The 17,075-nt window shown below is 33.8% G+C and overlaps 1 protein-coding gene across 7 annotated transcripts in view; it reads right to left on the reverse strand.

Moving 5' to 3' along the window:
• The window catches only part of rhgf-3 (DH domain-containing protein), a gene marked incomplete at both ends in the record, with an annotated part of 49,355 nt that overhangs the window by 5,497 nt on the left and 26,783 nt on the right, over nucleotides 1–17,075 (reverse strand). For 4 of the 7 annotated variants that reach the window (NM_001313475.3, NM_001373664.2, NM_001313519.3 and 1 more), the window contains 9 exons: nucleotides 54–275; nucleotides 2,443–2,634; nucleotides 3,454–3,952; nucleotides 5,215–5,903; nucleotides 6,417–6,535; nucleotides 6,798–6,909; nucleotides 12,857–12,947; nucleotides 14,116–14,220; nucleotides 14,402–14,474. In NM_001313475.3, coding sequence (NP_001300404.1) covers nucleotides 54–275; nucleotides 2,443–2,634; nucleotides 3,454–3,952; nucleotides 5,215–5,903; nucleotides 6,417–6,535; nucleotides 6,798–6,909; nucleotides 12,857–12,947; nucleotides 14,116–14,220; nucleotides 14,402–14,474 — 2,102 coding nt within the window. Of the gene's footprint in view, nucleotides 1–53; nucleotides 276–2,442; nucleotides 2,635–3,453; nucleotides 3,953–5,214; nucleotides 5,904–6,416; nucleotides 6,536–6,797; nucleotides 6,910–12,856; nucleotides 12,948–14,115; nucleotides 14,221–14,401; nucleotides 14,475–16,532; nucleotides 16,971–17,075 lie in introns of those variants that run through there. The other 3 variants (NM_001313476.3, NM_001313520.3, NM_001313521.3) reach the window with 3 other exon arrangements.

Raw genomic sequence — 17,075 nt, forward strand, 5'->3', positions numbered from 1 at the left:
TTTTTCATTTTTTTAAAATAATTTCTTATTACACTACAAACTACACAACTTACTCGACTCAATAGCTCCTCCTCCATTCGATGATCCCGGCTGTTGTGAAGTTCCGTGGAATGTCTGAATTCTACGTGGCTTTGCTCCGCGAGCCGCCGAATCTCCAGAATTGTCAGAATCCTCTGAAAGATCGCTAGACTTCTCCAGAACATCAGCAGCGTCGGCTTTTTCATCGAAATATGACCATAGATCAGCGTCACGGGATTCGGTTATTCGTTCCACTACTGCAAATTTTGTGAGTGAGTAATTGAGTAATTAAGAGTGAAAAATTGACATTTTCCAGGTTTTGAAGGGGTTTCAAGAATTTTCTGGATTTTTTTTGATAACGTAGAACAATGGGATCATTTTTCTAAAAAATAGCTTAAAATTTTGATAATTGTTCTTTTTTTAGAAGACGTTTTTATGTTTTCTTATGGGGTTATTCAAGTAATGTTGCAGAATGTATTTAAATACATTTATGACGTCACAAAAAAATATAAGGTGGTGTAGTCGACTTTTTTTAAAAATTGCTTTATTTAAAAAAAATTGTCTGAAAACACCGAATTTCATACTAAAACTTCTTGAAAACTTTTCAAAAAAAAAGTTATGGCAGCTCAAAAAATGGCCTAAAATTAGTTAAAATTTGAAATTTGACAGACTTGTCAAGCGGCTGGAAACTTCTTTTTTTTGAAATCACCGTCAAATTTTGGGTATACATGTCAATTATCGAGCGTTTTCAACTTCATTTAGGTAGAAATTCGATGGACGGCGAGATTTGATTTAAAAATTTTGAAAATCTCCATCGACTACGGCTTTGAAGTTGAAAACGCTCGATAATTGACATGACATGTATACCCAAAATTTGACGGTGATTTCAAAAAAAAAAAAAGTTTCCAGCTGCTTGACAAGTCTGTCAAATTTCAAATTTTAACTAATTTTAGGCCATTTTTTAAGGTGTCATAACTTTTTTTTGAAAAGTTTTCAAGAAGTTTCATTAGGAAATTCGGTGTTTTCAGACAATTTTGAGTCTAATGAAGCTGTCGTGCTGTACGCACGAAGGGATGGATCGTGCGCTCTGAGGATCACCAGCAGCGGAGATCGGAAGACGTCATACGTCAGAGAAGCAGCAACGTCGGACGATGGAGTTGGCTTCGGGACATCCAGAATCCGTCGGAATTCGGATCTTCGTCAGCAAAAGGAGGAGAAGCTTAGGAGGAAGGGCAGCGACCAGGAGAAGTTAGCGATCACGTCGAAAGACGTTCGGGATTAGAAGGACAAGCTGAAAAGTTATCGATCACGTCGAAAGACGTTCGGGATTAGAAGGACAAGCTGAAAAGTTATCGATCACGTCGAAAGACGTTCGGGATAAGAAGGACAAGCTGAGATCGCTGATGTTGGAGTACCAGTGTCGGAGGAGCAAAGGAGCGTCGGAGCCAAGCAGTGTCGGAGGACAAGCCGCGTCATTGGCGAGTGGATTCCAGATGAGATCATCCAAATTCCTTCGGAATTCGGATCTTTTCTCAGGCGGAGTGTCGCGGCGCCACCGCGAAGGGTGATAACAACGAGAGACGCAGAGGCAGTAACGAGCTGCGCTCGTATAATTATTATTGATCTCCCCCGTTTGACCTACCCGCTAAATACTAATTTCTCGCCACTTTACTATTTCGCAACCACCACCTATCCTTTCGATTTGAATATTATTCACTTCTTCCACCAACCACACCTAGGAGATGATTTTATTCGGTTTATACACCGATCCTATGGCCTTTTCACCAACTCATGCTACTAATTACTCATCTTCCTTAATATTCACCACCACCGATCGATTATTCTAATAAATAACTATTGCGGAAAGCTAAATCTTCGTCTTATTCTATCCGCATCACTGGGGAATAATCTATCGAGATTATTCCACTCCGAGGAGCTGTATCGTAAATCGTCACCTTCAATAGGGGAACGACAGAAGCAATGAAATTCGACTACATCACCATTAAAATACAAAGGTATTTTTATGTATTTTAATACAGTCGTGACGTAATTTTTCTAAACTTTTTGAATTTTCCTACACTACTTGAATAACCTCATTATGTTTTTTTTCTTATCAATAGACAAAATTAGAAAAAAAAATTCTCTGATCAATTTTTTAAAGATTTTTTGATTCTCCTTGAAAACCATTCAAAAATGACACCCTTGATGAGGATCACCGGAAATCCAATTGTGGTACCTAAACAAACTACAAAGAAAAATTCAGCTATGGAAAAATATTCCTATGTCTTTTTTTTTTAATTTAAGAAACTTCAAAATTCCAAAAATTGTTGAAAATGTGTACTTGAAGCTTATCCACTAGGTAGTCTTTCAGCCATTTTTTCATCGCATTTTTTGAGAAAGTAATCTGTTTCAAAAAAACCATACATCGATTCAACGGAATAACTCTGGCACGCCGTAATTCTCGGAATCTTCCTTTAACAGCTTCACGAATACGATTTGAGATATCCGTTCGGGTTTTAAATGGCAAATTCGAGACATGTTCGCGTACGTTATCAAAGAATTCCAGACGAGTCTCCAGATATTTTGCAAGAGCTTCTTCTTCGGGTAGTCGGGTGTCTGAAATTTTTGGGAAAATTAGAAGATATTACAGAAGATACCGAAAATCGAAATGTTTCAAATATATTTTTTTTTGAAGAAACGGAAAAAAATATTCCAAAAACCAGCATTAAAAAATCGAAAAATTTCAAATTGTCTCTGAGAAACCCGTAAAAAATTTTTTAAAAATCAGATTTTCTCGGGAGAAATGGAAATTTCACCGAAAATCGTAAAATTTTCAAATTTCTTTTGCAAAATCGAAAAAACTTAAAAAGAAAAAAATTAGTTTTTTTCCTATTAAAAAAACCAAAAAAATTTAGATTTGCCTAGAAAAAAACAAAAAAAATTCGATATTTTTTAGAAAAAAAACGAGATTTTCCATTTTCTCCTGAAAATTTTATTATTGGTTTGAAAAACTCAAAAAATCGAGAATTCGCTTTAAAAAAACCACCGTAAAATTGAAATTTCTTGGAAAAACGTTTTTTTTCTTAAAAATTTGAAATTTCTCTGAAAAAACCGGCAAAAAATTGAAAAAAAACCGATTTTTTCGGAAAAAAAATCGTAATTTTCAATTTTTTTTTCTAAAACACCGAAACTCGAAAAAAAAAATAGACTTTGTATTTAAAAGTCGGATTCAAATTTTCTCGGGAAAAAATGAAAATTATTGGGCTTCGCTTAGGAAAACCACCATAATATGGAAAATCCTTGGGAAAAACTTTTTCTGAAAATTTTTAAACCGCCTAAAATAGAAAAAAAATCCGTTTTTTTTTCGGAAAAAATCGAAAAAAAACTCCGATTTTCTTTAAAAAATATGAAAATTATTCTGAAAATCGCCCATACCAAAAATAGCTTCCAACTCTTTCAACCATTTATCCTCAGCATCTTGTTGTGCAGCAACACGATCCCTAAGTACTCCATCAGCATCTCCCGTAGTAATCCGAATTCCTTCTGGCGGAACATTTTTCGGTGCCAATTCCAATAAAGTAACCCATTTCTTCCGATCAGTTGATGTATGGAATGATATTTCAAAAAGAACAGGTTTTGCACCAGAAATCAACATAATCGAATGTCCACGTGCAGCTGTTCGAATTAAAAGTGATTGTACTGGCATTACACCTTGATCTTGCATAAATATTAGTTGACGAGAGCTCTTTCGAATTAAAATCACTATAATATCATCGAAAAGAACGATATAACACTGATCCTTCTTATCAACTTGTTTTCCAGATGATGATGAATGTGTTCCACCACCACTTCCGACTGGATTTACTGGAATTTTGATAAGAGCCTCACCGAGGTGGACAAGCTTCCGATTTGTTGCAGAGTTCAGAGAGTCCAGCTGAAAAAAATTTAGAATTAAAATGATTGAAATTGATTTTAAAAAAAGGTTTTTGATTTGATCAAATTTGATTAAAACGCTAAAAATTAATGGTTGAGGCTCACACTACAAACTACAACATTTTCTTAGCCTCAACCATCAATTTGAATGGTAGAGGCTAGAAAATTGTTGTAGTTTGTAGCCTCAGCCTCAACCAAAATCGTTTTCGGTCATTTTGCATGCATTTTTCTCATTCTTGTTGTAGGTTTACTTGAATTTGTTACTACAAAAAAAACTGAAATCGCGAATTTCAAATTTTTGAGAAAATTTTCACAAAAAATTCGAAAAAATCGAAATGAAACGGTTTCTTAATTAATAATTTTGAAAAAAATCCAAAAAAAAAATCACTTTTTGCATATAAATTCCAAATTGATCGTTGAGACTCACACTACAAACTACAACATTTTCATAGCCTCAACCATCAATTTGAATGGTTGAGGCCAAAAAATTTTTGTAGTTAGTAGTGTGAGCTTCAACCATTTTTTTTAATTTTTGAGAAAAATTGGAGAATTTATAAAAATAATAATTGGTACTTTTTAAAAAATCTAGTGATAAATAATTTTTTTAAATACATTTTGAAAATGCTCAAAATTAATGGTTGAGGCTCACACTACAAACTACAACATTTTCTAGCCTCAACCATCAATTTGAATGGTTGAGGCCAAAAATTGTTGTAGTTTGTAGTCTGAGCCACATAAGTACCATATTTTTTTAAAAATACAAAAAATCTTTTAATTTCAATTTTTCATATATTTTCACAAAAATTCCGCAAAAAAAATTGAGTTGAGGCTCTCACACTACAAACTACAACATTTTCATAGCCTCAATCAAGTGAGGCTAGAAATGTTGTAGTTTGTAGTCTGAGAGCCTCACTCAAAGTGATATTTTAGCTAGGGTTCTAAAATTTGAAAAAAAAAGAAGATATTGCTAATTTTTCAGCTGAAAATCATAAAAATTAGCCAAATTTCCTTTTGAAATGGATTTTAATGATTAATTCAGGAATTTCGAAAATTTTAATGCTTGCAAGTTATAATTTAATTTTTTTAAAGTGTTTAATCGCAAAAATTACTATTTATATTGTAGCTAGATTAATATTGAAAATTTCAAAATTTTCAAAAAAAAAAACTGAGAAAATTTTAATCGCAAAAATTACAATGTCTATAGAAAAAATTTCGATAACATTGAAATTTGAAAAAACTTTAAAAAAAACCCCGAAAACTCACATCAAAAGTATACCGAATCGTAGCATTCGCCACAGAAGGATCCGATACATAAAGAGTCGTAGCCGATGACGAATCAATTTGCGCTTTAAGCTCCTCCCATTTCATGGACATATGTGCCATCGAGAGATTTCCATCGATTTTATGGGCAAATTTACGGGCGGTTTCCAACGCGGTTTTCGTGAGATCATGATATTCACTAAATGGTTGCTCATTCTTCAATATTGTCTCCAAAAGCAATGAATATTTCGTGGCGCGACCAATTATTTTCGTGATAAGTGGACGGAAGTCATAGTGCTTGTAGAATGTCTCCTCGCTGTAGGTTTTCTTGAAAAACTCTGCGAATTTCGCATTTTTGTTCATCAAATGATGGTATAGAACATCAGATCTCTCTTTTGCAACTCCAAAATCAGTATAAGCATCACAGCATAGTTTCGTGTGTTGTCCACCGTCAATTGCGAGTTCTTCAGAGATTATATCAGAGATAGTGCCAACTTCATAGTTTTCCTTCATTCGAGCCGTTATTCGTTCGAGAACATTTAAATGGAATATGAGCAAGGGTTCAAGTACATCTGGAATGAGTACATCCATATCTTGCTTCGTTATTATATTCTCGTCGAGCATTCGGCGACGGTAGCCGTGTAGAAGGAATGCAATGTTCGCACAGTGACGTTTTTCCATTAGGTAGAGCTCTGTGCAAGAATAGAGATATTAAATTCATTATTCGGTAGGTTGACTACAAACTACAATAATATTTCAGCTTCATTTAAAAGTGTCGATTTTTAAACATTAATAATTAAATACAAGCATTAATATTATTAACTAATTAGTGCACTACTAATTAATTATTAATATTACAAGTATACATATTGAATTCCGTTAAATTAAGACCAAATTAATAATGTTTTCAGAAATTTACTTCGGTTTCCTTAAAAATCGATTTTTTTCCCGACATTTGTTAATTTTTTAAAAAGAATTTTGTAATTAACGAAAAATATATATATTTCAAAAAATAATAGTTTTAACTAATTTTACCTAGGTTGCAATTTTTTGAATATTTTTTGAACGATAACTATCAATTAGCTATATTCAGAATAAAAATATTTCTGAATAGACTTGAATGGAAATGTTTGCAAACTACAACAAATTTTCCAAACTCCAAAACTTATCGAAAATCGTAATTTTTCCAAAAAAAAAATCCGTACCAAAAATAGCGTCCTGCTTCTTGACCTGTTTCGTTGAAAGCGTATTATGACGATATTTCTCATGCCATGATTGATATTCATCATTTGCGAAAAGATCGTGTTTCCCGTAGATTCGGTCCCTGAAAAAGTGAATATCGTGCTTTAAAATAGAGCAAATGTGGAGCGTTTTATAAAAAATGCTCAAAAATGTCTAAAATTCAAAAATCTAACTTCAAATATTATCGTAATGTTTTCAATTAATACGCTATAATTTGATAAGTTATTAAAAGTTGAATCTTTCTTTTTTCTTTTCGTTTTTTATAGCCTCTTGTAGTATTCTGAATATTCCATGTCTTATTTCAGGTATAATTTCAAACTTTTTTTAAAAAACGTTCAACTTACAATTGAACATACAACGAACTCATCGAATTTGCACCATTCAGTGTTGAAGATGACGTGGCATGATGTGGCGAGTCCGATGGTGATACCATACGGGATATGTGATCCGGGAGACCTGGAAAATGAAAAAGATTATAAATTTAATTACTTGGTAGTGATAATTTTAATTTTTTTCATTTTCATGGTAAATTAAATTTATTTCGATTCGGATTTGTTACGATTTTATTTCGAATTTGAAATGAGTACGGTAACTACCATTATAGTTTTTGTTGTAATTATACTGCTCGGAATTTCCTAACAGTACTAACAATTAAAATGATAATAGTTATTGTTATCAGCAATACAAAATCAATGCATTTTGAATTATCGATGTTCAAAATCGGCAGAAATTCAAATTGAAATAAGCGTAATTTAATCTTATAAAAAATTTTGCCACTTCCGATTCTTATGTGGAGAGGAAAGTTTTTTTTTCTTATATTCATTGACATAAGAAAAAAAAATCATTTTTTCTCCAAATATCTCAAAACGTGCCGACAACTTCCTCTGTCCCATCCGCATCAATAAAATCAATCTGCGTCTCCTCCTCCACTTCGGGTATTAATTGATTATCAATAACTGCTGATAAAGGACATCCTTCCTCAATTTCAATAGCTCCTTCCATAATTCTTGTCACCAGCTGTTCATCGTCTAGATCCACAATTAATCCATATTTATCAGCGATTGCACGGCATTCCAAGTGATAACTCGTTTCCGGAATGAATAACTCGAGGAGTTGAGATTCCGAGTGAAACCAGCTTTTCAGAGGTTTCTCTGTTTCATTGCAGGACGATTCAAAAGAGCTTAGAGTTAATGAACATTCACGTTTCTTTTTCCGATATCCTGAAGTTGCCTTGGAAAGTGTTCTTGTAAGAATCGACACAACAGATGATGTACTATCAGGTGAAGCTTTACCATCCCCGAGGATTCCATTCAACTTCCGACTGAACCAGGCTGAGAAATCCGAGGTTTTTCCGCTCCCAAAGCTTCTCGGCGACAAGGAGAGAGTGTCGGATTCAGCGTCACTTCTCATAGCGAATATGGTAGGCGATGCAAGTTTCGGCGAAATATTCGGAAATGAAACCCGTCGCGAGGTTATTCCGGAAACCGAATTATTCGACTTTGATTTGGGAATCGAGGAATTATGATTCGAAATGGAATTCAAATTCAAATTCAAATTCTCGGCGACACCGGTGTCGCAACAAATCGATTGACTCGATGTGGTAGTTGGGAGTACTTTGAGAGTATTTGCATCCAAATTTGAAGCGCCTCCGCCACTGGTGCCTGAACTCTGACGTCGATGCCGTTGTTGCTGCTGTTGGCCTCGTCTCTCCACAATTCGCGTCCACTTCTCGTTGAGACCCATTATGATGATGTCGATTTTAATCGATCAAGACAAATGTTGACGAAAACGAAAATACCGACGACGGAAAACGAAAACAACAATTTTCAGCACATAATCACCGTCTTTAGATTTTGTGAGACTGAAATAATACACACATACACGTTTGTGTAGTAGTAGTAGTTATGCATGAGATTTACAAGGAGGAAGAAACAAGAGTTTCCTTGTCATAAATTGTAGTGAAACAACACAGAATATAACTAGGAATTAACTGGAAAAGTTCAAAATGAAATGGGGGTTGTTTGAAGCCAACATGTATTTCTCTAGGATTAGTTTGAATAAAAACGCTATAAATGATTTAAATAGAGGTCTAAGGTATTTTTGAACAGCTTTGCATTGACAAATGTGTTCAGGAATTGTTTGAAGTATTCTTACGAAGTTCTAAGAAGTATGTTATTATGATAAAAAATGCCATCAATATAATTTTATTCGTCATTATGCGATTAATAGTGATGTTTTTAATACTAAATTTAGAAAATCGTTGAAAATACAAAATTCGACATAAATTCAATTCCGTTCAAAAGAAAATGTCATTTCTCTTAAAAATCAAACTACATGCAACGTTGCAAAATGCGGAAGAAAAAAATCTCATTATTATAGAAACGGTGTTACTTATTAATTTTTAATGTTACCTATGAAAAATGGATGTATTGTTAAAAATTAATAATGCTCATATTACAGCTGTTAACCCTAATTTACTAATCGCATTAATAGGCAATATCTAGAACTCTCTATGTGACTTTTCTTTTAATGACGCCAGTTGTCATATGACAATTGTCTATTTTGAGAATTATTATCGAAAAGTATCACTTTTTAGGAACATATGCTTCTAGATGTTAGATTTCCATACTGAGAATGCTTAAAATATCAGCATGAACTTTTCAAGAAAAATCTGTATGTAGACAAAAAAAGAACTTTTCTCCGAAATTCGCGAAAAATGGCACCGGGGGAACACAAAAAACATCACTCTTAACACTCGAAAAATTGATCGGAATCACGAGCCGCTTAGCATATTTAAAAATGTTTTGAAAATTCAAAAAAAAAATCAGGGTGAGTGCGAATACTAAAGGGAAAGAATTGAAACCAAAAATATTGGAATGACTCAATGTTCAAATACACTCACATTTGGGGGAGGGGAGCACTCTTCTAACTGCTCAGCTCTCAATAAGGAGATCGAAGTGGGAGGGAGTAAACATGGTTTTTATAGTACTGTTCACACATACACAGCTGTTTCTCGTATCCCCCTGGAACCGATTTCTAATGTGTTCTAGGTTTTGATAGAAAAAAGAACAGTGAATTAGAACTCTCAGGGTAGGTAGACTTCTATAATACATTAATATAATCACGTGGTGTCAGGTTGTCCCATCACGGTGTGATCTACAGGAAACGCGGGAATTCTTTGCCCAAAAAATGTGGCGTCAGCACGTTCTTAATTATGCGAAATCAGTCAACTCCCGCATTTTTTGTAGATCTCCGTAGATCAAACCGAAATTGGACACTCTGACACCACGTGTAACACACCTGTTTGAACAAACTTCTAACAAAATACAGAATTTTGAGACTAATCAATTTTAGGTAACTAGACAATTTTCCAGATACTGAAATTTTGCAAGAAAAAAATGCTGAACTTTTCCAGAAAGAATGGCACAGTATTGTATCAGGTGGGCAATTCTTGACTTCTTGAAATTTCGCCAAGAAATCTTGTTTCTTGATTTCTTGATGTTTGAGTTAAGAAATCAAGAAACATTTATCCTCAAAATTCAGCTTGGAAATTTTTATTTTCAAAGTTTTTTATTTAAAATTTTTTGAATATAGTGAATTAATTCTTGCACAATTGTGAACAAACTAGTTAGAGATTAATTAATCTTAATTAGCAAATTTCAAGATAATTAAAATTAAAATACAGAAAGATGACATCTCAATTACAATAATGTTATTAGATTTCAAAATGATGTCATAAGTGATATACATTTTTGTTACTGTGTTTTCTTACTGTAGGAGTACTGTAAGAATTTATATGAAATTTTGGTTATTTCGAATCGAGTACACGTGATAAAATTTCAGGGTTTGTCAAAAATTCATTACAAAAATCGGAAAAAAAAACCGCAAAATTTCAGAACTAATTACGAAAGATTTCGTTTTGTGCGTGTTTACAAAAATGCAGTAAACGTTGCGCACACAAAGACAAAGTGATAGGCAACTCTTCTCTCTTTACATTTTCAAGAGGTGTCAAGTGGTAACTCTCGGAGCTCTGGCTGAGGAAGGAGAACAAAAAATGAAAAAAAGTGTTTTTTTTTCATTTCTAGCTTTAGATTTCTTTCGAAATTACAATTTTGTGCCGAGTTCTGTTGTGTTGGCGACCAATGATCTCTCAGAACCACCAGTAATTAGGCTCCTTACACTTTTTGAAATTATACATGTCTTTACCAAACTTTTCCGTTTTCTGACAAATCAACTGACAGAAAGGGCAAGATAAAAGTTAAATATAGAAATTTTCCAAAAATCTCGTAATATCTTTTCCGGTCAAATTGAGAACGGCAGAGCTTAACACTACTTTAGCATCAGCTTCGAGTTTTCACTGGCTTGAAGGTTATAGTCTTAATTGTTGAGCCTTCAGATATGTTTCAAGATAATGAAGTTTCTCCGAATTCTTGTACAAACTGAGGTTTTCGATGTATCTTTTCAGATTCTCTGAATTTATAGGCTTCTCAGGCTTAACAGAACTTCTTCAATGTAAGGCAGCTGAGGTATTCCAATTTAGTATAGCATTTCATATATCTCAGATTCTCATGAAACCTGTGTAAAAGTTGAAAGATACCTTTTCACCTTTTCCATCAAATAATTCATCATGAAAAACTTTTAGGTTAGTTTGATATTATTTATCTTCCCAACTTTATCAACAAAAAAAAATCGAAAAACACAACTTGAACCTCGGAAATGTCATCCCGTGGAATATTATTGAATTCCCCGAGCAATTGACTCATCGTTACAAGCTTGATATGATAAATGATTCTATATCAAAAACCATTATGGAAAATTAAAGAATGTATAGTATGATTCTTAACTAAACCAGACTATAGTTCTGAAGCTTCTGACTTTCAGAATGGAGGAACGCGGGGAAATCTTTGAAAGCCAAAGAAAAAGTATTATCACACAAATCAAAAGATTTAAAAACTTTTCCGAAATAACTTAGTACTCCCGATATTTCTAGGTTATAAGATTGCAGAAGCTCAGAGAAAATAATTATTTGAAAACCGTTGCATGCCACTTGCCTAGGAAAATACTTTGTGTGCCTATTTTCGAAAATAACGTGTTTCTATCTTGTACCTGTTAATTACAGGGTACATAATATAGAGATCAAGCAGAAAATCTGTCATCGGTTGAGAACCCGGAAGAAGAGATTGGTGGAGTTGTAGAGACTTTTAACAAACATCCAAATTAGGAACCGCTATTGCATATTATATTGTGTATTGATAGTTCAAATTGAACGAAAACGAATTAACGATACAATTCGCTACTGAATTTATTAATACGAATGTCATCTAATTCCAATGTCAGTTTTGGAAGAATTCTTAAGAAGTACAAACTAAAAACACTGATCATCCTAATTCAGAGATTCAATTAGAATGATCAGAGTTTTTGTTGCCTTATTTTAATGACAGTCCCAAAACTTTAAACTTAATCAAAATATTCTTCAGACTACACAGAATTGCAGTCTTTAAAGACTTGGAATTCTTTGAGTATCAGGAATAACGATAGCAAGTTACTATAATTATAGTGCAATGTATGACACATGGTACAAGTAATCAAACTTCTTGGAACCCTTATAAATGTTATTTCCCGTTGATAAAAGTAACATTTATCTTCAGACTCTAGTCTATATACTTAAAATCGCATACCGCTTAATTATTCCAATGTCTATTTCGGAAGCAGGGGGTTCAAAAACTGATGTCATATTAATTAAGAGATTCAGTTTCCAATTACTCATGTAATATCTCAATAGACTACAGCATCCCATATTCAATGAACACTTTCGTCAAGAATGAATGAGGCAAATACCAAGTGCTTATATGCCACCTGATTCCAATGTTGCATTTAGAACCAGCATTGTTCAAAAAATGGCGGAATTATAATTAAAATATCGCAAAATTCCAATGAATTGAAAAAATGGCATTTATATCGAGGAGCCACTAAAAACTTACTTGCCCGTCGATCTTGACTCGTGCAAATCGCCAAATGAGATGAGAATACATTTTGAAAGAACACCTGTGTCACGTTGTTACGAGACGGTGATGTACTGGAATCCATCCGTCTCCACCAGCAGACGACAATTTTCGACGATTTCTACGACGAGTGACAAGAGCCGATGCCGATGAAGAGCTCATTTCGAAAAGTGTGCGTTGCTAACGAGGGGTCTGTCCCAAAGGAATCAGGTCACGCACGTTGTGTGAAAAATCATCATAACAGGAATATTATCGACAAACGGGAAGAAGGAGGGAGACGTCAGCGATGATTCAGAAGTGAGGAGAGAAGCAGAAAAAATGAAAAAAAAGCAAAATATGTTCTCTCTCCGAAATAAATAAATAAATAAATATTATATATTTTGAATTGTTCTCTCGCTTACCGTCAAGTGAGCACGCAGAATCAAATGGAGTCGTCGGGTCGCATCCACCAGCAGAACTCATCGGAAGAATTGTAGCAGATGTACTGCGTCGCTGAAAAAAAGAATATGTGTACATTTAATTGTAGTTCAGGCTTCTAATATGAAAGTCTTTTCGTCGCTTTCTGGGAGAGATAAAACTATACGATTCGGTAGGATATATTTGGAGTGAAGAGTGAAGAACTTTAGATGAAATTTAAAAATTTTTGTGAAAATCTGTCCCATTTCGGTTTGATCTACAAGAATTGCGGGAATTCAGAAGCAGATTTCTCAACTGATTTTGCATCATGGTTAAGAGTGTGCTGACATCACATTTTCCTGGGCAAAAAATCCCGCACTGTTTGTAGATCAAAAAGTACTGGGACAGTTTCACTCCACGTGTAGCTATTCTTACTATTAGAAACACCAAAACATTATTATTTAGTAGAGGATTTCGGAATTAAAATTTTCGAACATGTGATTATTGTCATGCAGCCGAATTGTTTTCCAACGACAAAAATATGACAATTTTCTCGAATATATACACTCCAACAAAAATTTTTACAAATTTATGACATTTTCAAAAACTATGTTATTCGTTGTTATAAATACAATGTTCGAATTAGGTTCAAACATTTTCCTACATTTCTATTCCACGTGGAACATTTTTCGATGTTCAAGTTTGTAGTTTGTAGTGTTCAGCCTCAACCATTATTTAATGACTGAAGTATTTAACAATAACACGTTTAAAAAATGTTAAGATAGAAAATAGCATATTAAATTGTTGTGCTTAAAATTCAAATTTTTTGAAAAATCAAACCTTGAGAGGCTACTAATTAATATTTTTAATTAAAAAGTTCTATGAAACTATGAAATTTACCCGAAATTCAAATACTCTAGACGGCATTTTTCTGAAGCTAACAGAACAAAAAAATCACGAGGTAGCAAATATCTATTGGGGGAAAATGAACATTTTCCATCAAAAAAAATTCGTTTTTTCGGGGTGGAAGGGGAGAAATCAATCAATTTCTTTCTCGTTAAATCGACTAAAATTGAGAAAAAAAAATTTCGAGAAAACCAAAACAAAATCATATCTTCTCCACTCTCCTCCACTAAAAAACTCAATAAACACCAGCTTCTTCTTCTTCTTTTCAGCCAAGCGTGTATATATATATATAAACCTATAATCATCTCTTTTTGGCAGAAAAAAACAAAAACTTTTTCCGAATTAACTGGTAACCTACATTAGTGGCTCCAGCCGACAATGATCCACCACCACGGCCCCCTGTCGTTGATCTTTGATCCAGATCCGATATGATGTCAGCTAGATTTGGACGACTTGTTGGTGGCTGAATAAGAAAGAAGGTATTTAATTTCAGAAATCACTCACAAAAAATTTAATTTTTTTTTAGTTAAAACGCCCAAAAAATGCGTGAATTGTTGGTTGAGGCTCACACTACAAACTACAGTTTTTGGCCCAATGTAGCTTGTAGCTTCAGCCTCAACCAACAAGAAATATGAAATTCTCACCTTCTTGCGGAATAGATTACCAAACGTGAATGTGTCGGAACCGGATTTTTCTTTTTTCGCGTTTTTTCCAATTCTGAAAATATTGAGAGGGTTTTGTGTGGAATTTCGGAGTGAAATTGAAAATCCAAGCATTAAATTGTTAACATTTTGATTTTTTCTGTTATTTAGTGAATTTTTATGTTTAAAAATGTTTAAAACCTGAATTTTTAGCCAAAAATTTGTGGTTTTTCTCTTGAATTTCTTTAACAAAAAGTAGTTTGCAATTTGGTTGAGTCCCCTCACTACAAACTACAATTTTCGTTAGCCGCAACCATTATTGGTGAGGCTCAAAGGAAATGTATTTTGTAGCAAGAGCCTTAACGATATTTCATCTATTTTAATACTGATATATTTCGAGTGAAATAAATTCTAATTCTAATTCTAAATAATCAGTTTTTGAATGAATTTCTCATTTTTTACCGAAAAAAATGTCAACGGAGAATAAGCTAAAATCGGTAGAGGCTACAAACTACAAACTATACTGTTTGTTGGCCTTGACCCGGATTTCTATTGAAAAAGCCTCGAAAAGCGAATAAAAATTGGGGAAACTCCTTTTTGTTCAGAAAAATTATTATGTTTCACCATATTTTACGTTCAAAGTCGGCCAATGGGCTGAGGCTCTCATACTACAAACTACAAGTTCATGTAAGCCTCACCAAACCGAGTTTCTAGTGATTTTTAACGCTAGAAATCCAATTTTTTCACAGATTTTTTCCAAAATTAATTAAAAAAGTTTTAGTAAGGACAATGTTAGGCACACACACAAAACTGCACACAAAACTGCTAGTCGTTAGGAGATCTCTCGTTTACTCACGACAACGACATAGACGGTGATGGTGACTGTGCTGCTGCAGCAGCAGAAGCCGCTGCAGCTACCGAGGGCACATATGCGTCATCCTCAGAAGAAGAAGAATAAGAAGAAGAAGAAGTAGCAGTTGTGAACACAGTGTCAAGCAACATAGAAGTACACATCCAACTATTGCTGTATATACATATATAAACACAAATAGGTATGTGTGACAATTGTTTTAGACAATGAATTTTTAGGTGAAATTCAGACGAACAGAATTTTCAAAAAAAAAAAGAAAAAAGTCATGCAATAAAATACAATTTTGGTGGCGCGCGTGTTTTCTTGGATACAATATTTTATGGATTTATGATTGTGTTCGTCATAATCACGAGAGGAGAACCGCGATGACAAGTGGATTAGTGACTACAAACTACAAAAAGTGATTAGCCTCAACCAGAAATTATGGTTGGTTGAGGCCTAGACTACAAACTACAATATGTTTAGCTTGGCGAACCTGTTATGTTATGTTTTTTTTAATTGAAAAATATTAGACTACAATCTTTTTTCGCTTGAAACAGTTTACGGTCATACATGTTGTAGTTTGTAGTCTGGCCTTCAAGGAGAAGATTGAATTTTTAAAACTACAAACTACAATTTTGATCTGTTTTTATTTCCTGGAAATTCGGAAATTTTTTTAAAGATTTTTTTTTCGTATTTTTCCAAAAAAAAATTTTTTTTTTTGAAAAACGTGAATAATTTTGAAAAAAAAGTCTTTCTGAAATAGTTTCATTCACTTTTTGCGGAAAATCGGCAATTTTTTTATTTATTTTTTACAACTATTTTAATAAAATTGCTATTTTTTCCTATTTTTTACAAAAAATTTAAAGTAATTTTGAAAAATGTTCATTTTTTCCTTCAATTTTTTTTTGATTGTCTGGAAAATTACAATTTTTGATTAATTTTTGAAACAAGGAAAACAAATATTTGGCTTCCCGGTTTTTGGAAAAATTTTAAATTTTGGAAAATTTGTAAAAAAAAATCTACTATTTTTTGGAGAAAAAATTGCGCTTTTTTTTCGGAAAATCGGAAACTTTTTTTTTTCCTAAAAATCAAAATTGTTTAGTTTGTAGTGTGAGCTTCAACTAACATTTCGAAAATTGTTGTGGTTGAGGCTCAGACTCGGCTTAAAATTTGTAGTTTGTAGTCCGATCTACAATATTAAAGTAGTAAAAATCCACTCAAAATCGCAGCTCTTCAACCAATATTTTCCAAATTTTCTAGAGAAGACAGATCTCTACCAACCTCTGCTTCTTTAAACTTTTTGCGCGTGGTCTTAATCGTTCCTGAGCCGACGCAAAGAACGATGATGACACATTTGAAGCTCGCCGCTTCAAGGATCCATTCCGAAGACCCTCATCTCCACCGAGTGCCGATGTCGACACGGATCCTCTCTTCATGATTTTCCGAAGACTCCGCCGAACAAATGAACTATTCGGTGCACCACCGGACTGACTTTTCGGTGGTGGAGACTGAGAGTGTTCCGTATTAATTGAAGAGGATATCGATAGACGATGATTCTTGCATATTTCCGACAGTGGCATCAGATCGTCGGTGAGTTCGGCGGCGAGCAGTGCAGTCGGTGAGGAGATTGAATGATTTTCGTATAGTCGTGATGATGTAGAGTATCTACTATCAGGTGTTTCGTCTCCATCGGGACTTGTCACTTCATGCGAGAATTGTCTGAAAACGGACACAACTGGGGAAAAACAAAGGAGACAGAGATAAGTGTGAGTGCTTAGAATTATATGTGTGTGTGATGAGAAAACAAAACATCTCTTGAACAGA

Source organism: Caenorhabditis elegans, chromosome I (genome assembly GCF_000002985.6).
Source record: "Caenorhabditis elegans chromosome I".
NCBI classification, from domain to species: domain Eukaryota; kingdom Metazoa; phylum Nematoda; class Chromadorea; order Rhabditida; family Rhabditidae; genus Caenorhabditis; species Caenorhabditis elegans.